At 39.7% G+C, this 21223-nt stretch overlaps 1 protein-coding gene across 9 annotated transcripts in view; it reads left to right on the top strand.

The window, feature by feature from the left end:
* Positions 1 to 21223, top strand: part of SUGCT (succinyl-CoA:glutarate-CoA transferase) — a 714452-nt gene that overhangs the window by 419899 nt on the left and 273330 nt on the right. For 2 of the 9 annotated variants that reach the window (XM_080918404.1, XM_080918401.1), the window contains one exon: positions 6739 to 7965. The exons of the other annotated variants lie outside the window; for them this stretch is intronic. In XM_080918404.1, the coding sequence (XP_080774530.1) occupies positions 6739 to 6808 (70 nt within the window). In that variant the 3' untranslated portion in view covers positions 6809 to 7965. Of the gene's footprint in view, positions 1 to 6738; positions 7966 to 21223 lie in introns of those variants that run through there. 9 annotated transcript variants of the gene reach the window in all.

The following is a 21223-nucleotide window of genomic DNA, read 5'->3' as shown; positions in this document are numbered from 1 at the left end:
TATCCATTTATCTGCAAGTTTCATAATTTTATTATTGTTAATTGTTGAATAATATTCCTTTGTCAGACGATACCACATTTCATAACAGTTGGTAGATATCTAGGATATTTTAATTTCCTGGATATTCTGAATAGAGCACTGACGAACACGGGTGAGCAGGTATCTCTAGTATAGAATGTAGCATCCTTTGTAAATATACCCAAGAGTGGTGTAGGTAGAAGATATGGAAGATCGATGAGTTAACATTTTTTAACGTTTGTGGTACTGTTGCACTGATCTCCACAGTGGTCCCACCAGTTAGCATTCCCACCAGCAGTGATTAAAGGTTCCGTTCTACCTAAACCATGCTAGCATTTTTTATTGTTTGTGCTTTGAGTATCATTCTGACTGTGGAAATATGGAATCTCAGAGTAGTTTTAACTGGGGGTTCTCTGTGACTAGGGATGTTGAACATTTTCATAGTGTTTCTTTGCCATCTGTTTTTCATCTTTTGGGAACTCTGTTTAGTTCTATTCTCCAATGTGTAATTTGATTGTTCTTGTAGTGATTAATTTTTTGAATTCTTTATGTAGTCTAGATGCTTTCTCCCTTTGTCAGGCATACAGTCAGTATAAAATTTTTTCTTTTCTTTAAGCTGCTCCTTCACTCAAATGCTGATGAATTTTGCTGCACAGAAACATTAATTTAATCACGTCCCATGTATTAGCTATTAGAATTATTAGCCAGTACCTATGCTATCAGAGTCCTGTTCAGAAAGTCTTGCCTATGCCAATATATTTACTATTTTTTTTTCAATTAGATTCAGGGTCTTTCATCCATTTGCAGTTGGATTTTGAGCAGGGTAAAAGATGAAGACTGAGTTTCATTCTTCTGTGTGTAGCTACTGATAGTGTTTTTTTTTTTTTTTTTTTTTTTCTTGTTTTGCTCTTTTTATACTGAGTGATATTTTGTTACTTTTCTGTGCTTGTAATACAGCACCATGAGGAAGGCAACTTAGAGAAAGAAGTGTTTATTTTGGGTTTACAGTTTCAGAGGGATAAGAGTTCATCAGCAAGCTGGGGAAGTGTGGCAACCGGCATGGTGGCAGGAAAAGTTTGGAGCTTACTGTGAAAGGTAAACAGGAAGCAAGTACAGATCAATGGAAATCCACATGGCCTTTGAAACCCCAGGGCCTACCTCCAGTGATGCACTTCCTCCTCAAGACCACACCTCTTAAACCTACCCAAAAAGTGCCACCAACTTGGGAACAAGCATTCAGATGCCTGAGAGTTTAAGGGATTTCTGATTCTAATGCCAATGAGTAGTTACTGACATTTTGGGTTCAGCTGGCAAGAAGTCACTAACAAGGGAACAGTGAATCCAGTTTATTTCAGAATTCAAAACATTTATTTTTCTTCTGTTCCATCACTGGCCATTTGTAGTCCTTGTGACTTCCATTTTTCACAGGGTCCACATTTTGCATGTCTTTAAAAACGTGGCATAGTAGTTGCTGTGGTGAGCACAAAGTAAGCCAAGAATATAGCTCTATGTTAAAGGAATCTATACTCTTGGTGAGAGTAAAGATGAGAACTAAGTGTTTAATTAAAAAAATCTCGAAGTGATATGAACTGAGTGACGAATTAAAATAGAATCACAAAACTTAATGCACTGACAAGCAGGCACAAATGTAAACAGGAACGAGAAATCACTAAAGCAACACCAAGAAAAGTGTCAAGTGTTCAAAAGCTAGGTGTAGCCCAGTAGCAGCAGAGCCGTGAGGACCCATGGGCTGGCCTGCTCTGTTGCTCTTGTTCTATGGGAAGCTTTATTGCTCTGGAAGCTATGGAATCAGTAGATGAATTTGTTTCTATCAACTGCAGCTCTACTCTTTGGAAGAATTCCCAATAATATTTCCCAGAAAGTATTTAGGGGCCATGTTTAAAGCTATTCATTTCTTGTTGCTAGAAATTTATTATTCCAAGAGCATAAAGAGGTAGGCAGTATGCAGAAAAAAAAATCCAAGGTAATAATTAGACGTATCTGCAGAAACTTGACAAACTGTTAAAATAGGAAGGAAAGAAAAAAAAAAAAGAAGTGTAAAGAGCTCTGCATGGGCTCCTGTTCATACAATGGTGGTGTGGAAATAACAAATGCCCCCTACACACATACACACACACACACACACACACACACACACACACACACACACACACACTGAGAGCCAGTGATTTGATTCAGCCTTCTCTACCAAAAAGTGCAAAACTCCTGATATCAACGGAGTTAGGGAGTTATATAACATGAAAGAGTTCAGAAAATGTCTCATGAAAGAGGTAGCTTTGGTGTTACATGTATAAAAAGCTTTGTAAGGACTAGAGTTCAGCAAACCCTTGGCAGACATTGGCAGGGGGCAAAGATGGGTTCATTTTAAAGGGACAGAGCTGAGATGGAAGTAGGCAAATAGTAATGACCAAAAGTTACTCAGCCCTGACTCTCAGGCATTACATTGTGTCACTTAGGAGCCATGTCTAGTCCTTATAGTATGTGTTGTGGAAAATGGAACTCTTTGCTATCGTGTGTGGTTCTGCCCCCTCCCCCCTCTTTGCTTGGAATATGTAGGCACTGCTGCACTTCAAGCAGGGAAGGATAGAGAAGAGCCCAGTTCCAGGTGCCTTTTTCTCTTGGGCTGTCCAGACCTTGATGGACACTGGCAAGAAAAGATGAAACAAAGTCTGCAGTGGGTGGGTTAGCAGGATCCTGTCTGTTTATCAAGGGGACAAGGTTGTTTTATGAAGATTTCAGTGTTACATCCCTTTTAGAACCATCAGACTGAACACTGGGACCCAGTAGAGGAGCTAGAGAAAAGACTAAAGGAGCTGAAGGATTTGCAACCTCACAAGAAGAACAATATCAGCCAACCAGACTGCCCAGAGCTCCCAGGGACTAAACCACCAACCAAAGAGTACACATGGAGGGACCCATGGCTCCAGCTGCATATGTAGCAGAGGATGGCATTGTCTAGCATCAAAAGGAGGAGAAGCCCTTGGTCCCATGAAGGCTTGTTTCCCCAGTGTAGGGGAATACCAGGGTGTTGAGGTGGGAGTGGGTGGGTAGGAGGGGAAGCATCCTCATAGAAACAGGGAGGGGGGATGGGAGAGGTGAGAACTGGGAAAGGGGATAACATTTGAAATGTAAATATATAAACTATCCAATAAAAAGAAAGAAAAAAAGAAAGAAATAAAAGGAAATAATTTTAGACTAGAATCAACCAAACAATTTATGCACAGATACTTTAGATTTACTGAATCAAAGGCTATATATATGAACCTTAGACAGTGGAAAGGTTTTGTCCTTAGGGTGAAGTTTCATTGGCTGAGGCTTAAAGTTCTGGAGATACCATGTTTGCATGGAAAAGTGTTCCAATAAGTTGAACCTGTCATTATGCCAAGGAATACATGCCATTCTTCAGGTGGAAGATTGGGGTCAGGCTCCCCAGATCAGGTGAAGAAGAGGAAGCCCCGCAAAGGAAAGGGAGTCTTCATTTTGCACTGAGCTCAGAGTAGCTGTCCAGACATTGTAGACTACCAGTTTAGTAATGTAGTGTAACAATCATCCACTTTAGAGATGAGGAAACCGTGTTTCTCCAAGGAAAGTTATCCTCCAGTCACAGACTGTGCAGGTGCTAAATTCATGACTGAGAGTCAGGTATATCTGACTCTGCCATGTATGACTTCCTTCCTCCAGAGACACTGGTATTTTTCATAAGCAAGGGATGCTGCTGTCCAGTCCTGTCAGGGTTTTGCATGAGAACCTAGTGGTCAAGTACTTAAGTCAAAACTCAACCCTACACTAGTTATGACTTTAATTTCATCCACACACTGATTATCTTGATAAGCAAACTATATTTGAGGAGGCAGCTGAAGGTATTATAAAGCCATTCCTATATTGTAAGGGCTTTTTTTGTCATGAATATTTCATTGGAATGATGCAAGCTATTTGCCAGGATTAAGACAAATAAAAAAAAAAACCACAAATAATATTTTATACCTGTTACAGACATACATTTTGAAATTCAAGTAACATATGAGTAAGAACAAAGAAAGTGAAACTGCAAACAGGGGCTAGTATGTTCTGAGAAACCCATTCATCATATTGACAACACACATACACGCCCAACTAAACGGCAGTTGAAGCAAGAGGGATAATGGTACATCCACAGGACAGGATTCTCAATCTGAATGCAGGACTTATTCCAGTCAAAGTCAGAACAGACTCTGGTTCACTGGAAATGAATAACTAGGTGAATATTTAGACCGATCACTATGGCTAGTTCATGGTTTAGAGAGGGACTTTGTAACATGAGAAAAGAGTTAAACATAAAAGCCACCAGTGGAAAACAAAGCCAAGATGTTTAGAAAGGGCTTTTAGTGACAGACACAGATGGACCACAGTTCCAACAAGTCTGTTTTTATTTATGCCTTCCTTCTTCTTGCATCTCTGTCCATTTCTCAAATACTTCGCTTGCTATTTACACGTCAGAACATCTGGGACTGGGCCCCCAGCACCTGCCATAGGAAGTGGAGACTGTACTGCTGAAAATAAACTTTTAAATGGCAAAATCTAAGTGGACACCTCTTACTTCGGTCAAGAATAATATTTTAAAATCAGATTCTAAATAAATGTACAGTTTGAAAACAACAAAACAAATTTCCAAACCCAAAGATCTTGATAAAAGAGTCTTTTAAATGAAGGCTACAACACAGAGACGGAAAGCAGACTCCTCGTAGCTGAGAACGGGAAGACTAGGCAGTACATCTGTTTAACATCTTGCAGTTTGGAGAACTCTGCCTTGAGAAACCCTTCTGCACCAGTGACACACAGAATAAAAGGTTATGTTATGACTCTCAGATGGAAACCTGCAAAGGTTTATCTGCTGGCTTGCATCATTAGCTCTTATAACTTTTAATTCTGGTAAGAAATTTCCTTGTATGCAAAATGTAATGAACTTTTAAAGTTTAGTTAGAAAACAGGAAAGTGTTTTTCCTTGGGAGAGAATGAACGGGCTGTGGAATGCATGGAATGTTTTAGTCACAAAGTTTGACAGGAAGTAAAGCCATGCTAATGTGGTGTTATAGTGTATTTAAGTGTGATATATGCCTATATTCACTACATTGGGATCAAAAGACCAGGAAGTCTGTTGTGAGATTGTGTCCTTTAGCAATGACAGGGAAGCTACACCTATGACACTTCACCAGTGTACCTGCCTAGCCAGGGCTTAAAGCATGACAATAGCAACAGTTATTCTGTTGTGCCCTGGGGATCTCATGGAGCCATTCTCCTAGGCAAAGAACTATAGGCAACTAAGGATTGTGAAGAGAAGGATTCGTCTTCCCCAGCGATGAGCCCCCATGTGGTTATCTAATGCCAACAATCAGCTCTGAAGCCATACACACAAGCAACATCCATTGGACTGAGTGGGTTCTACGCTTGTTCACTCATGAACATATACAGTGATAGCAAGGAAAAGGAGGACATGAATTTGAAAGGGTGTAATTGAAAGGGACTGAAGGGAGGAAATAGAAGGCAGAAATGATGTAGTGTATTTTAATTTTCAAAACTATAATTGTGACTATAGGAAAACCACCTTTACGTTGATGTGGCAAAGGTCAGAATTTGCAGTAATGCAGATGCTGTTTCATGTAGGATTGTATGTTACTTGGCTATGGGAAGGGTAAAGAAAGAAGGCAATTTCTCTACGCTATTGCTTCTCTTCTTTTTGGCTGTGATGTGGGTGTGTTTTTGTTGTTTTATTTTTATCTTTGTTATCTATAGGAAAATAATATTTTCTTTTATCTTCAACCACCTAGAATACTTGGTCCCAGCCTCTTATCACAAAACTGCATTTGGAAACTCCTTGAATAGCAAGCGGGTGTGTGAAAGAGAGCATTCCTTCAGACACTAGCATATACCTTCGGACCTAGACAAGAACTCCAGGAGGGCTTGCTTGCGAGGGCTTTTCCACATGCATTTTTTCAAGCTTAAGCTGATATGGTGGTGAGAAGTTCTCCATTAATGAGCTGTGTGTCTTTCCTGAAATGTACATTATCTCTTATTTGTAGGGACAATGATATAATACTGTTTGCTTGTGTAACCAGAATCATTTAGTTAGGGGATATCAGTTTTCCTGGGAGATACCATGAAAAAAGATCTTCATTCTCCTCATTTGGGTACCATCAACAATTCTGCTTATGTAGTGATTACCTGTGCTGTTGGCCATGGTGGGGTGCATATCCTGACACTGTTAGCAGACAGAAGTTTTCACTGGGGAAATAAGTTTACTATACTGTTATTAATTTGGTTTAGAAAATAGCTGCAGTGTTCAGACAAATAAGATATAGCAGAACACATGGTCTTCGTTATTCAATAACTATCCTTCTGCAAAGGAAACATGGTTGATTTCCCATTTGAGAAGGGGCTTACAAAAACTAGTAAATACAGAAAGAGGGCTACATGTGTATTATAATTTTATTGAATAGTTCTCCTCATGTGCTTATACAGCCCTCCCCAAGTCCCTTACACACTCACACAACATGTCTACATAGATGTATTCCCAGCTGGTATTAGCATAATCATTACCACATTATAAACAAGCCTGTGGAAAAAGAGCCTGAGATTTAGATGGCTTGCTTCATAAATGAAGGAAGGTGGGGGTGGAGAACCAGATATTTTGGGAACAAATTCTTCTTTTTCCTCTCTCTTTAGAAATAATAGCTTAGATCTCAGAATCTCACTTGATTGCATGGAGCGAGGAGGTGGAGTTGAAGCGTCCTGACATATTCAGTTTTACTGGATGAAGGCCAGTGAAAGGATTTCCACGGAGCCCTGCTGTTGGAAGAAACCCTCATTTGATGTGGAAGCGAGCTGTCCTTTCTTCCTATTGGAGCCCAAGTAGAAAGAATGTTTTTCTCCCCGATTAACGTAATTCCTGTTGGTCAAGGTCTCTGGCTCTTCCTCCTTTTTCAATTGTGACTTTTCCTGGAGTTGACTAGATGAGAAATCCTGACTTAATGGCTAATTCTGAGTTTACTGCCAAGACCAGAAATAAAATATGATGTAAAATATGGCCTTACCTGAAAGTTTCAGGACATTAAATGCTGTAAGGTCCAGGTTTAGTTGTAAAAAGAACCTGAGACAAAGGAAGGAAAAAAAAATTAAAGTAAGCACTGGTCCACATGTCTAGGTTGTAAGGGATCAGACAACATATTGGAAAGAGATTTAGGGCGCTGGTGTCTCCCCCCCCCTTTTTTTTCTCTTAAAATTTGCAGTAACACAGAGAATCGTGGCTTTCTTCATTTAAGCTTCTGCCTCAGGAAACACCCAGAGCTCTGTGTGACTGGGATGAAGATCACATCAGGAAATGCAGACACATTCACTCCCCAAGAGCTTGATGCGTTTTCTGTGGCTCAGTGTGACATTGCCCTAACGAGTGACCAAACAAATTCACTATATGTGTATCTCAAACCAAAACTCTATAAAACACAGAGCACATGAGTTCCAGCATTCAAGAAGTCAATATCCCATTACAATATTCAAATGTCTCAACTTTGACAAAGATCCATTGAGCCATTTTGGAGTAATTTAACAAGGCTTTCCAGACTAGCTCAGACCCAGATATGTATCAGGGATCTGTATAGTAGAGCCATAGTAAGAGCTGTTTGAACAACTGCAACCTCATTGTACCCCAGGAACAGTATCCTTAAATTGCATGAAGTACTGTTAAGTTACATAATTTTCATCACAAATAAATTACCTGATATGAAATGTGCTATTCTCATAAATTGGTTTTTTCCATGATTAAGAAAGAGAATTAGATTAAACAAGCCTGTTTCAAAGTAATGTGCCTATTTTTCCATTATATGTTTGCAAAGTTAATAAAGTAATTGATATTGTGTAGACTTTGCCAAAAGGCAGGGCATTTCCAGGCCTCACAATTAAACCAAGATGTCTAAAACAGCTTGCTTAATGTATTATTTATTGCGTACTGATGGAATTTCAGTTTGGTATACAACAAAGCCAGAACAATGGATTCACAGTTTCGATACAAACCTCTAAATATTGCTTCCTATTAATAGTGGAACTTCAGGTTTACAGAACAGGAAAAAATCCTAGGGATTTCTAATCTAACACACTCATGGAAGAGAAGGAAGATTTAGAAAGAGTTACCCTAGGGCATAGCAGCCCATCCAGAATTAGAACTCAGGTCACTTGTTTTTCTGAACATCACAATCTGCTTTTTCCCAAGCATCAGTGCCAGGCTTCTTTCTATTTGGCGTGCTTGTCCACAGTCTGCAACATTTTTCTGCCCTAGCCTCTGGCCGCCCCCACCACAGCCTACCCTGAGTGCCAGTGTAAGACTAACCACAGTTAAACATAACTTTGACCAATAATTTTATCAACATAGTTCTTCAGAGAAATAATATCAAGACTTTGTATTGTGGCTATTGATCTTTTATTCTGATATTGAATGAAATGGTTGTGAAGGCTAATAAATCCTAGAATCTTTAGTTGAGAAGCTGGCGGGCCAGGAGAGTTGGTGGTGTCCCTCTAGTCTGCAGGCTGACAGCTAATGTTCCAGCTCAAGTGGGCAGGAAAGCACACACTTAGCCCTTTTGTTTCCATTGGGTTCGATATAGTTAAGTCTCAGCATAATAGACAATCGGATATACTCAATTTTGATATTAATATCATTCAATATCACCATTGTAAACATACCCATGCTTATCCTAAAATTCTGGCAATTGAAATAAGCAAAAGAAGAAAAGAAAATATTTTTCTTAATTAGAAGTGACATATCTATGTAATTTAGTTTAAGTGATCTGCCATTGGCTGACAGGATTATTTCTATAGTTTTGTGTATAGAACATAATGGATATATGTGATTATTCTTTTAGGGAAGTTAACCTTGTAAAAACTTTTTTTTTTTTTTTTTTTTTTTTTTTTGCTTCTTTCTCTTATCATTACAACACTTAACTATTTTGCCCAATTTCTTTTTCTTATAACTATTACCACATTTTCCCAACTTTTCTGTGTGGACACTGGATCTTAAACATCTCTGTCCTTTTGAGTGCTGGGATTATGGATGTATAATACTATATCTAGCAATATTTCTATAATATTTAAATGTAATCATTCTACATAAAGACCTCAGTTTTGCACCATCTTGTATTTTTTTCATGTGTTAATTTTAGTCCTCAAACAAGCTACCCATTTTTCTAGTTTCTTTCATGTTTGTGTTTTTCAGAGGGCTTGAGGTTCATAGGAAGTAGAGGAAGTCCCGAGTTTAACATGTCTACCCTGTAGCCACACATCTGTTTTTCTAAGTATAGAGTGGAGCATGTGTTACCATATGGGAGTCTATGCTGACCCCTCTCTGCATCCCAAGGCCACAGTTTAGATTACCAATTGTTTCTTGGGCTGTGATTCTATGTGTTTTGACTAATGCATAGTGATATGGATGTACCATTGTAGTTTTACATAGTTTTATCCGCATAAAATCCTTAATATGCTTTCTATTCATTCTTTCTTTACTCAAGCCCCATCTTGTCTTTCATCTATTGCATGAGGAGAAAAAAAAACATATTTTGTATTTAATTATGAGAAAATGTGAAATAACTAATTCACGTTGTTACTAGACTTACTGTAGGTTGCTAGACTATCCTCATTGAAATAGTCTAAAACCTGAAGAAATCACTAGGTAGTTCCCACTTTTGAAAAATTGTTTATAAGAAAATGCGCATGAGCAAAAGTTATCAACATTGTACCAACTGATACATATAGTTGTACATTTCATGTAAATCATTGTTATTATTATAGATTATTACAGTAATTATGTTTGAATAATTCATAGACAGTCTATATTATGCCACGGATCAAATAATTTTGGATTTGTAACCATTGTGCCTTTTCTGGGAGGAAATTATTTCGTGGAAGTGATAACATGGCACTTGGACTGTGACATTGTTATTTTGTTATTTGGACTTTTACTTTATTTTATTTGATCTGTTAAGCTGGATTTGTGGTATAATTAATGAATGAGTTGTAAATAGACAATTTTTAAAGATAGGATTCTTGTGATAAGAGTAATCATTAACAAGAATTAAAATGATGACTGGATTCATTGGAATCTGAAGTTAGAACAAGCACCTTAGAAACGCAAGCATTGGCCTGAGACCCTTTCCAGGAGGACTCAGGTAAAGGGTGTGTGATTCTGCTCGCAGTTCCTACCGTGAACTGCTGAAGGTCTCAGTGGCTGTCTTTATAGGGTTCCACAGTCTTATGTCAGCCCTTTCCGCCTTCACTCCTTCCTGTGTCTAGTTTTCTCTGGCCTGTATGGAAGCATGCTCATGGCCTCTGTCTGTGGCCCAGCCTCTGTATATACTTTATCTGTGACCTCCCTCAGGACCTCTCAGGCCTCTGCACTCAGGACAGGAATGCCCTTTGCCCGCCAGCTTCTCCTCAGATCCTTTCCTCCTGCTCTTTTGGAAAAATCTGTATCTTGCTTACATTCTTAGTAAGGGTTTCAGCTTTGGCATTAAAATTCTGTGTTAAAAATTTGAGTATAAAAGAGTTAATGGCATTTTAGTTGAAAGTAAAGTTTTATTTATCTTCACTTGGGGCAGCCTTTCTCTTTGGAGGGAGAGAAATGGCTTCCTGCTGACTATACCAGGAACAACATTTTTATAAACATCTCAACCTGCACCTACGTATAACTAGAAAACATCTGTAAGAAATGGTTTAGTTAAATCACAAAAAAGCATACTATCTAAAATAGAAAGAGAAATAAATATATGTTGCATTTGACCATAATAAACATGGACAATCTAGGCTGATCCATTCATTCTGTGAATTCCAGTGGACACCATATGTGCTCCGTTTGTTGGTGGGAGGATGCTGCCATTGGGCTTAGTTCAAAAAGTAACTTTGTTGTTAGACAAACAGAAACATGATGGCTGAAGCTACTGCTTCTATGCAACTGGAGCTGTGATTGGTAGAAGTGGTATCATGCTGTGATTTTGTGGAGAGAGAGAGGGAGGGAGGGAGGGAGGGAGAGAGAGAGGGAGGGAGGGAGGGAGGGAGGGAGGGAGGGAGGGAGGGAGAGAGAGAGAGAGAGAGAGAGAGAGAGAGAGAGAGAGAGAGAGAGAGAGAGAGAGAGAGAGAGAGAGAGAGAGAGAGAGAGAGAGAGATATGCTGAGAACGTAGGTTTAGGAGCCGAGCCTGAGGCCACCAGTCTCAGTCAGCCAGGGCAGTGCAACAGGAATCATGGGACAGATAAACTTTTCAGGATCAGAATTACACCAAATCCGCAAGCTGAGGGAAAGCCTGCTCCACTCAATTTCAGAGCCTAATCAGAATCACCACGCTGGTGAACTTTCTCTAGCTTTTTTTTTTTTTTTTTTTTTTAAAGAGAACCAAGGAATCTATGGGGTGCTGGAGGATTTTACTTGAAAGGTCATAGGTTGATACTCCCCAAGTCCTATGACACTTTCCCTTAACAGCGTGACAGCAAAACAGTAACATCTGTTTCTGTGTGACTGTGGTGCGAACACATTGAAAAGGACAGGTTGGGGTTTAGTGCAGCCCGTGACTTGGGACTGATTTCATATGGAGAGAATTCCACTCCGTGGTTCTAAAGTCAAGGAAATAGGAAGTGCTTTTATGGCTGTGGCATATGAGGCCCCTCTGCCCTTGATAGCTCTTTCTTTTTCTAATTTGTAACCATTTCCTGGCTGGCGTTGTGTTGCATGCTTTTTTCATCAGTTACTCAATGCTCCCATCAGCTAATGGCCTGCCTGCGCTCCGTGAGCCTGCAAGCAAGGTCTCCGCACCTGGGCTCCTCCCGCTAATACATCACACGGGGCGTGCTGATGGCCCGGGAGGCCAGCTGGAACAGCTCAGCCCCAGGCTCATCCGTCATGATTACCTCGCTTTAGGGGCTTGTCTAGCTCACTCCTCTTGTTTCCTTTGTCAGCATGACTACGATCAAAGTGTAAGAAGGATACAGAGAGGATAACCTAGAACTCTGCCCGAACAGGGGCTCCGATCTGGGCAATATCTTCCATCACGCTTCCCCCAAAGGCAAGGAAGGAAGGGGCAAATTAGGTTTAAGTATAGCTTTTCTTACACGGTCTCTTCTTAACTAACTCCCCTTCGATTTGTTTCCTGAACCCATCAGAGTTATATTAATCAATTGGTTCAGGGATTTGAGATTTCCTGACCTAATCACAGGATTTGGGAAATCCTGATTTCTGTTTATGTGAAGGTGCGGTTGTGATTGCTGACTTTGTACCTACCTGACCTCACCTCCTTTCGTCAGCATTCTGGCTTTGATATGATCCTAGCCATTCTGCAAAGAGGGGAAGAGTGTCTTAGGAGCACCTGGAGTTGTTGGTTTGCTCATTTCAAAACCCCTCTGTGGTGAGTTTTGAAAAACCCCCTGGCAGCTGCTTTGTTGCAGCTTTTAGTTGTGGATAATTTTAACAACTGTTAAATTATTATTATGTTCTGAGGTTATTAATGAATATTTCCAGGCTTGTTGAACTTATTGGTATCTGTTGCTTGCACTTAAATGTCTCCTGTTTTCTGTTTCACGTACCTCTAGGTTTTCAGTTGTATGTTCTGCTCATAGCATAGTTCTTAATTTAAACCCTTGAATACAGTTTCCTCATCTAAAAATCCGTCTCTCCTACTCACTCTTCCATCCTTAGCAGGGCAATTTACCCAAACTACAAGTTCTATTTCTATTCCCAGGAGGAAGGGCTTATCAACTTTAAATGCCCATCTCTCAGATTGCATGTTTGGAACGCTTGCGCACAGACTGCCTTGCCAAACTGCACCATTTCCTGAGTTGTGCCATTGGATGTGCCTTGACTCTTCACTCCCAGCAGTTTCTCTGTGGGAAAATACTATTTAATATATCATATCTAACTATGGTCGCTCTTAATCTTCCCTTCCTTTCTGTTGCCATAGGCAACTAGCCAGTCTTCTTATGAGGTAAGGTAAATACTACAAGCAAGCCCACTTTCCAAGAAAGCAGGCCAATGAAGAAATCCCACAGCTATCAGGAAGTCTATGGGGGTTATGGTCAGGCGTTGATGGCCCAGCTCTAAGTTGATGGTCAAAAAGGAGATCCCACTCTTTCATTTTACCTTATTGAAAGGACATCCTAGAATTCTGAGCCTTGGGTTTGTAGACAAGAGCCTGCTCTTTGGAGTGTATCACTTTATATGACCCAAACTTTCTTCCCATTTCTGGTCATTCAACGAAAATAGGGAAGGGCAGAGGATATGTCAGACAGGTCGTAAGATACTTGGTATATACTTGGTAGCTGAGTTTATACTTGATGCTTGGCTGAGCTTCCGGGACCACAGTCCTGAGTATTATAGAACAGCCCTCTTTCTGCTTGAGTGTCCATTATTACTACCTTCAGAACTCAGTAAACAACCCCCCCACCTGATAGCATTTGAACTGTAAAAGGGGAAGAAGGACACACGAAGGACACCTTTTAAAAGCACTCCTTACGGAATTCATGTATGCAGAAGTACAGTGTGATCTGGGGGTTGTAAGGAAAAGTACCATGCCTTCTCAAGCGCATGGAAGCTCCCACAGTTTGCCCTTACATGCAGTCTTAATGTCATGTTAATCCTAACCCTCAACAGGTGGCAAGCTCAGCTCTATATGAATTTAATATGGCCCAGAGCAGCTGGCAGTTGCTGTTTGCAAGTTTCTCAGCAGTTATTTCTTGCCCTATATTTTTTAATCTATAAAACTATAGATTATATTTGGCTGCCAATGTATGAACTCTTGGGGAGTTAGTGAGTAGATTTTATTCATCTCACAAACAGGTTGTTGGTGCACCTCTGCCCACTTTCCTGGGATCTGCTTGGCTGGTTGTTTCGTATGTCTACCCTGCAGCACCTTCGCACTTTCTTCCTAAAGACTTGAGTTGATACTGTATTTCAGGAGGTCAAATTTGAATTTTTGGACCCATTTTTGTTTCACACAGTGAACCCTGAGCTTGTGTAAAGTCTGCTTCTCCCGCAGAGGGCATGGGGGATTTGAAGGGTGGAGCAGTATGAAACTGCCCAGCAAGCCCTTTCCTGTCATTTTTTTTCTATACTCGAGATATTTGCTTCCTTTCCGTGAGAATTGTGGCTTTGACCATTTAGGCTTTTGGAGTTTCAACATCTTGAAATTTTACTTCTACACAATTTAGTCTCTTTGTAGTTTTAAACTTTAGGGATTTTAGACTGTACAACCTTTTAGGACTTCAACATGTGGGCTTTTGGCACTCAACAGTGACTTTCAGGGTCATCTGGGAGTGCTGTCTGTTCCTACATATGGCTACTCTAAATAACCTTGAAATGGTGAGTTTGGGGAGTTTGGTTGCTAACATGGAGAAACTGTCACCTCTTTGCATTGTAGGTGTGAAATTCTCAAACTGCTAGGGAAAACTACAGTGGTTCCTGGTGAAGTTAAAGAGAGCTACCAAATAGCTCAGCAGTTTCCCTCTGAACAATATATCCAAAGGCACTAGAAACAGGAGTTCAGAAAGGTTCTGTAAACCAGTGGTGACAGTGACATTATCCACAGACAGGATGGAAACAAGCTGTATCCATAGGAGAAGTAATATGCAGTATACAATGGAATACAGTTCAGCCACACATAGGAATACAGTGATGGTTATACAAAGTGGTAAATGTACTGAAAGCAATCTAATTGTCTACTTAAAGGTGGTAAAATAGTGATTTTATGATTGGTGTATTTCAGCATAGTTGTCACATTGGATCAAATCTGACATTTGTTCCTCCTGCTGTGCCTCCACACTTCAATACTGTGTTATCAACATTCTTCATCTCTTACATATAGGGAGTACGTGTGGCTTATTGTGGCCATATAAACAATACCTAGATAGCTATAAAATTTAAGCATCATTTAAAAGAGAGTGACAAATGCCACAGTGTACAAGCATGGACGAATAAAAAAACAAGTGGATGACTAGCCAGTCCTGTGAGCACACTGAATCCAGCTTGTAATTGACACAAAAGCAGTATACACTTGGAGGTTTCTTCAGCATCTCTATATATGGTTCTCCAATATATACGGGCACAGTGGTGTAAAGCAAGGTACTCCATCCTCTTATGCCGCACAGCTCTCTGAAGGACAGAAATGCATGCTCCTAGGAGAAACTTGTTAAAAGTCTAGAGCTTTAATTCAGACGTGGCAGTGTCTGTATGTGCTGTTCAAATGTTTTGGTGTAATCAGTAAATGTAAATGATGCTTTAAATGTGTAATGTTAGTTCTTTGGTTTTCTGTGTCTCCAGGCCGAAGAAAGAAAGAAAGCAAACAAACAAACAGGACTGTGTCTATACATTCAATTCCGTAGTCCCCCATTTCATAGTCTCGGAGTTTCCCCATTTCTATTGTAAACAGAGAAATGAGACAGAAGAAGGAAAAGTTAGGGGGTGGATGTGTTTCTGAACAGTGCCATCCACGTCTCTGGAACATTTGCCCTGGCTTCTGCACCATGCCCTTTTGCACTTTTACAACATTATCTTAAACTCTCTTTGGTACTCTTCTGGGCAATCCAGTACTGTGGCTTTCTGGGACAGAAGGCTTCTTCATAGGAGCTTTGTTTGCCTTGATTTCCATGGAAAGAAACATAGTAGCAGCTAAAGGCAAATTCCATTTCACATTTTTCCAAGTTATACTCAGTCTCATACTTACTGGAGAGAAAGATATTCTGTATACTTTCTGGAATAAAACAGGACATAAAGTGATAAAACAATAACACCTGAATTTGCTATGGGACACCTTGCACCCTGTTTAGCACCCTAGGTGTGTATTCTGCCTTTGCAATTTAGACTAGTTGTGTTCTTGGTTTATGGTTCTTAGTTGAAAGAGTAAGAATTTACACTTATATTATTTCAAACAGCTCTTTTTCTATTAGTTTGATGTTGCTACTGCTTAAACAACTCTCCCTATGTTTCCCAGGCTGGCTTTGAAGTCGCTCTGTAACTCACATTGTCCTATGTACTTATAAACCTCCTTCTTTAGACTCTCAACTATCTGGGTTTGTAGGCCCCATGGAATCAGGTTGCTGGAGCTCTATTCTAGGGGGTAGAGTTAAGCATGATGCCACCTGAGAGGCTTTAAGCACACAGTGGGACAGACTATGTGAAATGTTTAATCAAGTCCCACTAACTATAACATGTAAAGAACAGTGTACAAATATAGATATATAACTCACAAATGTATATGCACATAGTGGATTGCCCCTTTGATTATTGGATAGATTTTTTTCCCCCAGATAATTGCACAATAATGAAGGAATAACCAGGAGGCAACAGGCGGGATTGCAAGTTAATTTGTGAAACTGAAATCTTGTGGTCCACTTACTCTTATCATACAGGGCAGGGACGCAGTTAATAGAACCCAAACAGACAGTCCTTGCATGAGCACAGGACTCCTGTAAAGTCTGAGACATGTATCTTGGGCTAAGTAGGAATGTGATACTCCAGGGACTTTCAGTTTTCAAGGAGTGATTGATTATCCTAACAGAGACAAATTAGTTATTTCCAATCAGTTGTCCAGAGCTCTATGTCTGACTGTGTGTTCAAAATCCAAATGTACCTTTGTTTATTTCCCTCCACCGAAATCACTGCACAGTGAGGCTTTGTTGATGATCGGCAAATCCCTGCTGAGAAATTACTAGAACTAACATGACTGGGAATATTTGTTTTCAAATGGATTCTTAAATTGACCTTGATAGTTTTCAGTGTTCCTTAATTAGTGTTTGCAAATCTGCTGATTTTTGTGAAGAATCTGTTTCTTGCTGTATTAGAGTGCAGCATCACAACAAAATTAGCATTCCATATGTTGTTCTGCTAAACATACTTGGTAGCTTTCTTGAAAAAATCCCTTGGGAAATGTTGTGAAATTTGTTGAAACAAATATGCAGTGCTTGAAAATAAATGATGATAATCGTCACATTGTTATTTCTTTAACACACTGTGTCTGGACTGAGGAGAAATGCTAAAGCTGAATTCATGCAGTCTAAAGGTTATTACATGTGGAACAGCCTTCCACCAAGTCTAGTGAAAACGGTTTGTTACATACTTCATATAAAGCCATGATGCTGGGGGCAGGGGTGTCCCCAGGACCAGTGGCTGGACACTGAGGAACAAATCCAGCTCTCACTGGTGTACTTGCTTCTCCGTGTGGAAGGAGACACACTAACTCGGGTTTTCTAACATCCCCTTTAGAACTTGTAATACAGGAGACTGGAAATGTGGTTCAGAAGTTAAGAGCACTCACTGTGTGTTCTTCCAAAGCATAGAGATTCTAGTCCCAGCACCCACATGGCAATTCATACTCATCTCTAACTCCAGTCCTGGGGAATCTACTGCCCCCTTTTGCCCTCTCTGGGTACCAAGTATATTGTATGGTGCACAGACACAATTGCAGATGAATCATTTATTCATATCAGATAATAAAAATCTTAATAGAAACCAAGGGATCTATCTTATACCTCACTAGGAGCAACATTCATGTTAGGTATTTTTTGAAACTAAGATGTTGAGGTGTATAAAAAGTTAGTAGGTCTCCACCTGATTTAAATTTAAAATGTAGTCAATAAAGATATTAAATATCTCTACAGAGCTGAACATTAAGCTAAGGACTCAAGGTTCCTAATAGGACTTAAAGCAGACATAGTAGCTTCAGCAGCTCTTTGAGGGTTCTATGGACAGACAGGGTAAATAATATGAAACTCTAAGGCTGGATAGAGGGGCTTAGGATGATGTCACAAGTGGAGATTTTCAAGCTAAATCTTATAGGTGAGTGTCAGTACAACAAGCAGGGGTGTTGGCTTCTAGGCAGAGTGACTCTGTCTATATAAAGCTTTGATAGAAAAGAGTTTGCGGACTGAAATAAAGCTTCAAGTGGGCTATGTGGTGGTGATGTGATAGGAGAAGTGTTTGGCAAGGAAGGCAGATTGTTTTCTGATATGCTAAGAAAGTCAGCTACATCTTATAGAATAGAGACTCTGATGCATTTGAAAAAGAAACTGAAAGTCACTGGCATGAAAAGGGGAGCTGAACACGTGGGTATTGATTAAGAAGCCGACGTAACAGTCAGACATACTGGTGAGAGCCTGAACTTCATCATAATAGTGACAGTTAAAAGGGTCTTAGACCTGATTAATACTATGTTGAAAAGCAACGATTTCAATCTCAGAATAAGGAGTTAGACAAGAGAGTCAGTGAACCCTGAAGTCTGGGGCTGATACATTTAAGGGGATGACAGCAGAACTTCCCATCATTTCTTTTAAGGAACATCACAGAGGTTTCAGGGACAAGTAATGAGTCCTACTTTGCAAAGGTTGAAGTTATCCTTGGACAAGGTAGAAGTATCTCTTTCTTGGCTCTGATACCTGAAGCTGTTCCCATTCTACTCTCAATAGCTTAGAGTCCAAGTAAGTGAGTGGGGTTTAATCTTAATCGCCTAGTGGTAGGTGACTGGCTTAATGTGCCGTCAAAAGAAGGCTCTCTTGTTGCTCCTTCTGTTCTCATGTTTCTCATGAGAATGTGGGCACCCATAGACATCCCTTTGCTCTGCTACTTCCAGGGTTTTGACATGCTTTCCTATATTCTGATTTGTAAGTTTTATTAGCTATTTGTTCATTTATGTTTAGCTACTTTGATCTCACCTCCCCCTATCCTCCCATCTCTTCTTCTTTTGCATTGCCAGAGATGAAGTAGCAGATTTTCCTTGTTCTCAGAAGGTCTTGTCGAGTCTTCAGAATTTAGCCTTTCTACTTGCTTGATCCATTAGGTCTAGGAGGTGCTCAGGAAAAGTCGTTATATGCTAGCATGTGTGCCTTTCTATACTTCAAATGGAGGAAGTTTTCCCCTTCATAGAACAAAATGCGATGGATAAAGAATAATTATTTTAGAACATGCTTTGAAAAACGATGTTATACCAGCAAGTGGAACAAATATAACGTGATTCTTTAGGGCTGTTGAGAACCAAGCATGGAGTTATTGGTACTTAAAACATCACAGTGGGAAGCCTGGGTTAGAGTTTGTTTCCCTTAGGGCAGCCATACCCACTGTGCCTTTCTTCACAGCACCTTAAATATGCCCCCTGCAACCAAGGCAAATGCCAAACAAAATAAAGCTGTGCTGTTCCTGGAAATGTCCCTAATTCAATTCAGAAACCCCCGATTAGAGCTTTAAAGCACAGATCTCCAATCCAAAATTTCAAAATTTGAAAAGCTCTAAAATCTGAAACAGTTTGAGTACTAACATAATATAGCAACTGGATAGTTGTACTTTGCTTCATTTACAAATACATTAGAAATATTGACCATAATCATCTTCATACTGCTGTGTGTGGTATGCGAGAAACAAAGATCAATTCAATGTTTAAAATTGCGTTCTCTTCCTTAGATATATTATATATCTGTGAAATTTCCAAACTCCTAAATTTCAATCTCTTGTAAATCCAAACGTCATATAAAGGACATTCAGTCTGTTTACAGAACCAAGCCCAGATACAAGTATAAGGGGGTATAGATAGACATGAATAATGTCATAAGTCTGCACATTTCATGGAAATTGGTGGTTCTATTTACATGGGGGGTAACTTAAAGTGAAAAGCAAAAGTGTTGGAATATAGCTCCAGTGGAGAGCATTTGTTTAGAAAGTGAAAGGCCCTAGGCTTAAATTCCTAGGACCACAAACAAACAAACAAACAAACAAACAAACAAACAGACAAGATAGTAGCTGTATTTGATCCTGAGCTGGATGTAGAGATGCAGAAGGAAAATGAAATGAAACCTCCATTGTGCTCACATGGAAATCGACACTGCAGACTTTGTAACACAGGCCTGAGCTGATGGGATTAATGGAAACATTTGTTTCAGAAACACGAATCTTAATTGTACAATCAGATGTACATAATGTCACCTGCATAAGGTCCCTAAGTGTTCAAGACAAGGCACTGAACACATAGATAATATGAATGGATACATATACTTAAGGAAGGAAAGAGCCAAACATACTAAAATGCTAATAATGTTTATCTCTGGGGTTTAAACTGTGAAGTGATTTTCCTCTTCTGATAAAGACAGTCAGAGTCTCGAACAATCAGCCTGTGTAGCATTTGTGATCAAAGAAACACTACTTTGCTATAAAATAACATGTGTATTTAAGGTAGGGGAAAACATACTTGAGATTATTCTATATAAAACTCGAATTCAGCTTCTTCTTTCCTTGCTCATGTCATGAATCATAACCTCACTTTCCTAATGGATATATGCACATCTTCTAGAGGTACACTTATATTGAAGTTTAAGATAATTATATAATGTAGAAAATGCGCACTATTACTCAGTCCTAGGTTAATAGTACTTGTGAATATGTTTCTAAAAATAAGAGGGGTGGAACCTAACTGCTTGTACCAACTATTGGAAATAAGGGCTAATTTTCCTCTCTGTTAGTGAACTGAGCACTCTAAAAAACCTAGTCATTACTTTGGAGTGGCTTTTTGTATACTAAGAATGAAGATAATCTTTTTGTCCACCACAAGTACTAGTATATTCTGCTCTAGGGGCAAAGCACCTGATACATTATTGTATTAGTAGTACCAGAGCCATTTTCCTGTACTCTAAGAAGAGTGGCAATCCAGGGCTCATAGACAAACCCTTCAATTAGAAAATTTATATTCTAAAGAGGTCACATGAATACCAGAGATGTGCGGCAAATAGGGAAAGACAGTCTTACAGGGGCTTAACATTTGGAAAGTTTAATAAATGAACAAAACTAGGCTGGAGAGATGACTCCATGGGTAAAATATTTGTGGTGTAAGTGTGCAGAACAAAGTTCAACCCACGTGAAATCCAGGCATGGTAGCATGTGTTTGTAAGCTCAGGGTCCATGTAGCAAATTTGCAGGTTGTGACACAGAAGTCTCAAGGTCTTGTGGGCCAGTGACTCTGACATTCAGAGTGATGAACATGGATGGCCTATGTCAATCAAGTGAAAGGCAGGGATGAGCACCCAGGATTGTCATCTGACCATCTGACACGCACTGGTACATGCATAGGTTCACACACATGCATGTTTGCTAAAACACATTGTACACACTATACCCCCGACACATACCAAAATAAAAATTCAGAACTTAAT

Source organism: Micromys minutus, assembly GCF_963924665.1.
Source record: "Micromys minutus genome assembly, chromosome: 6".
Lineage (NCBI taxonomy): Eukaryota > Metazoa > Chordata > Mammalia > Rodentia > Muridae > Micromys > Micromys minutus.
This window is presented reverse-complemented; position numbering and strand designations above follow the sequence as displayed.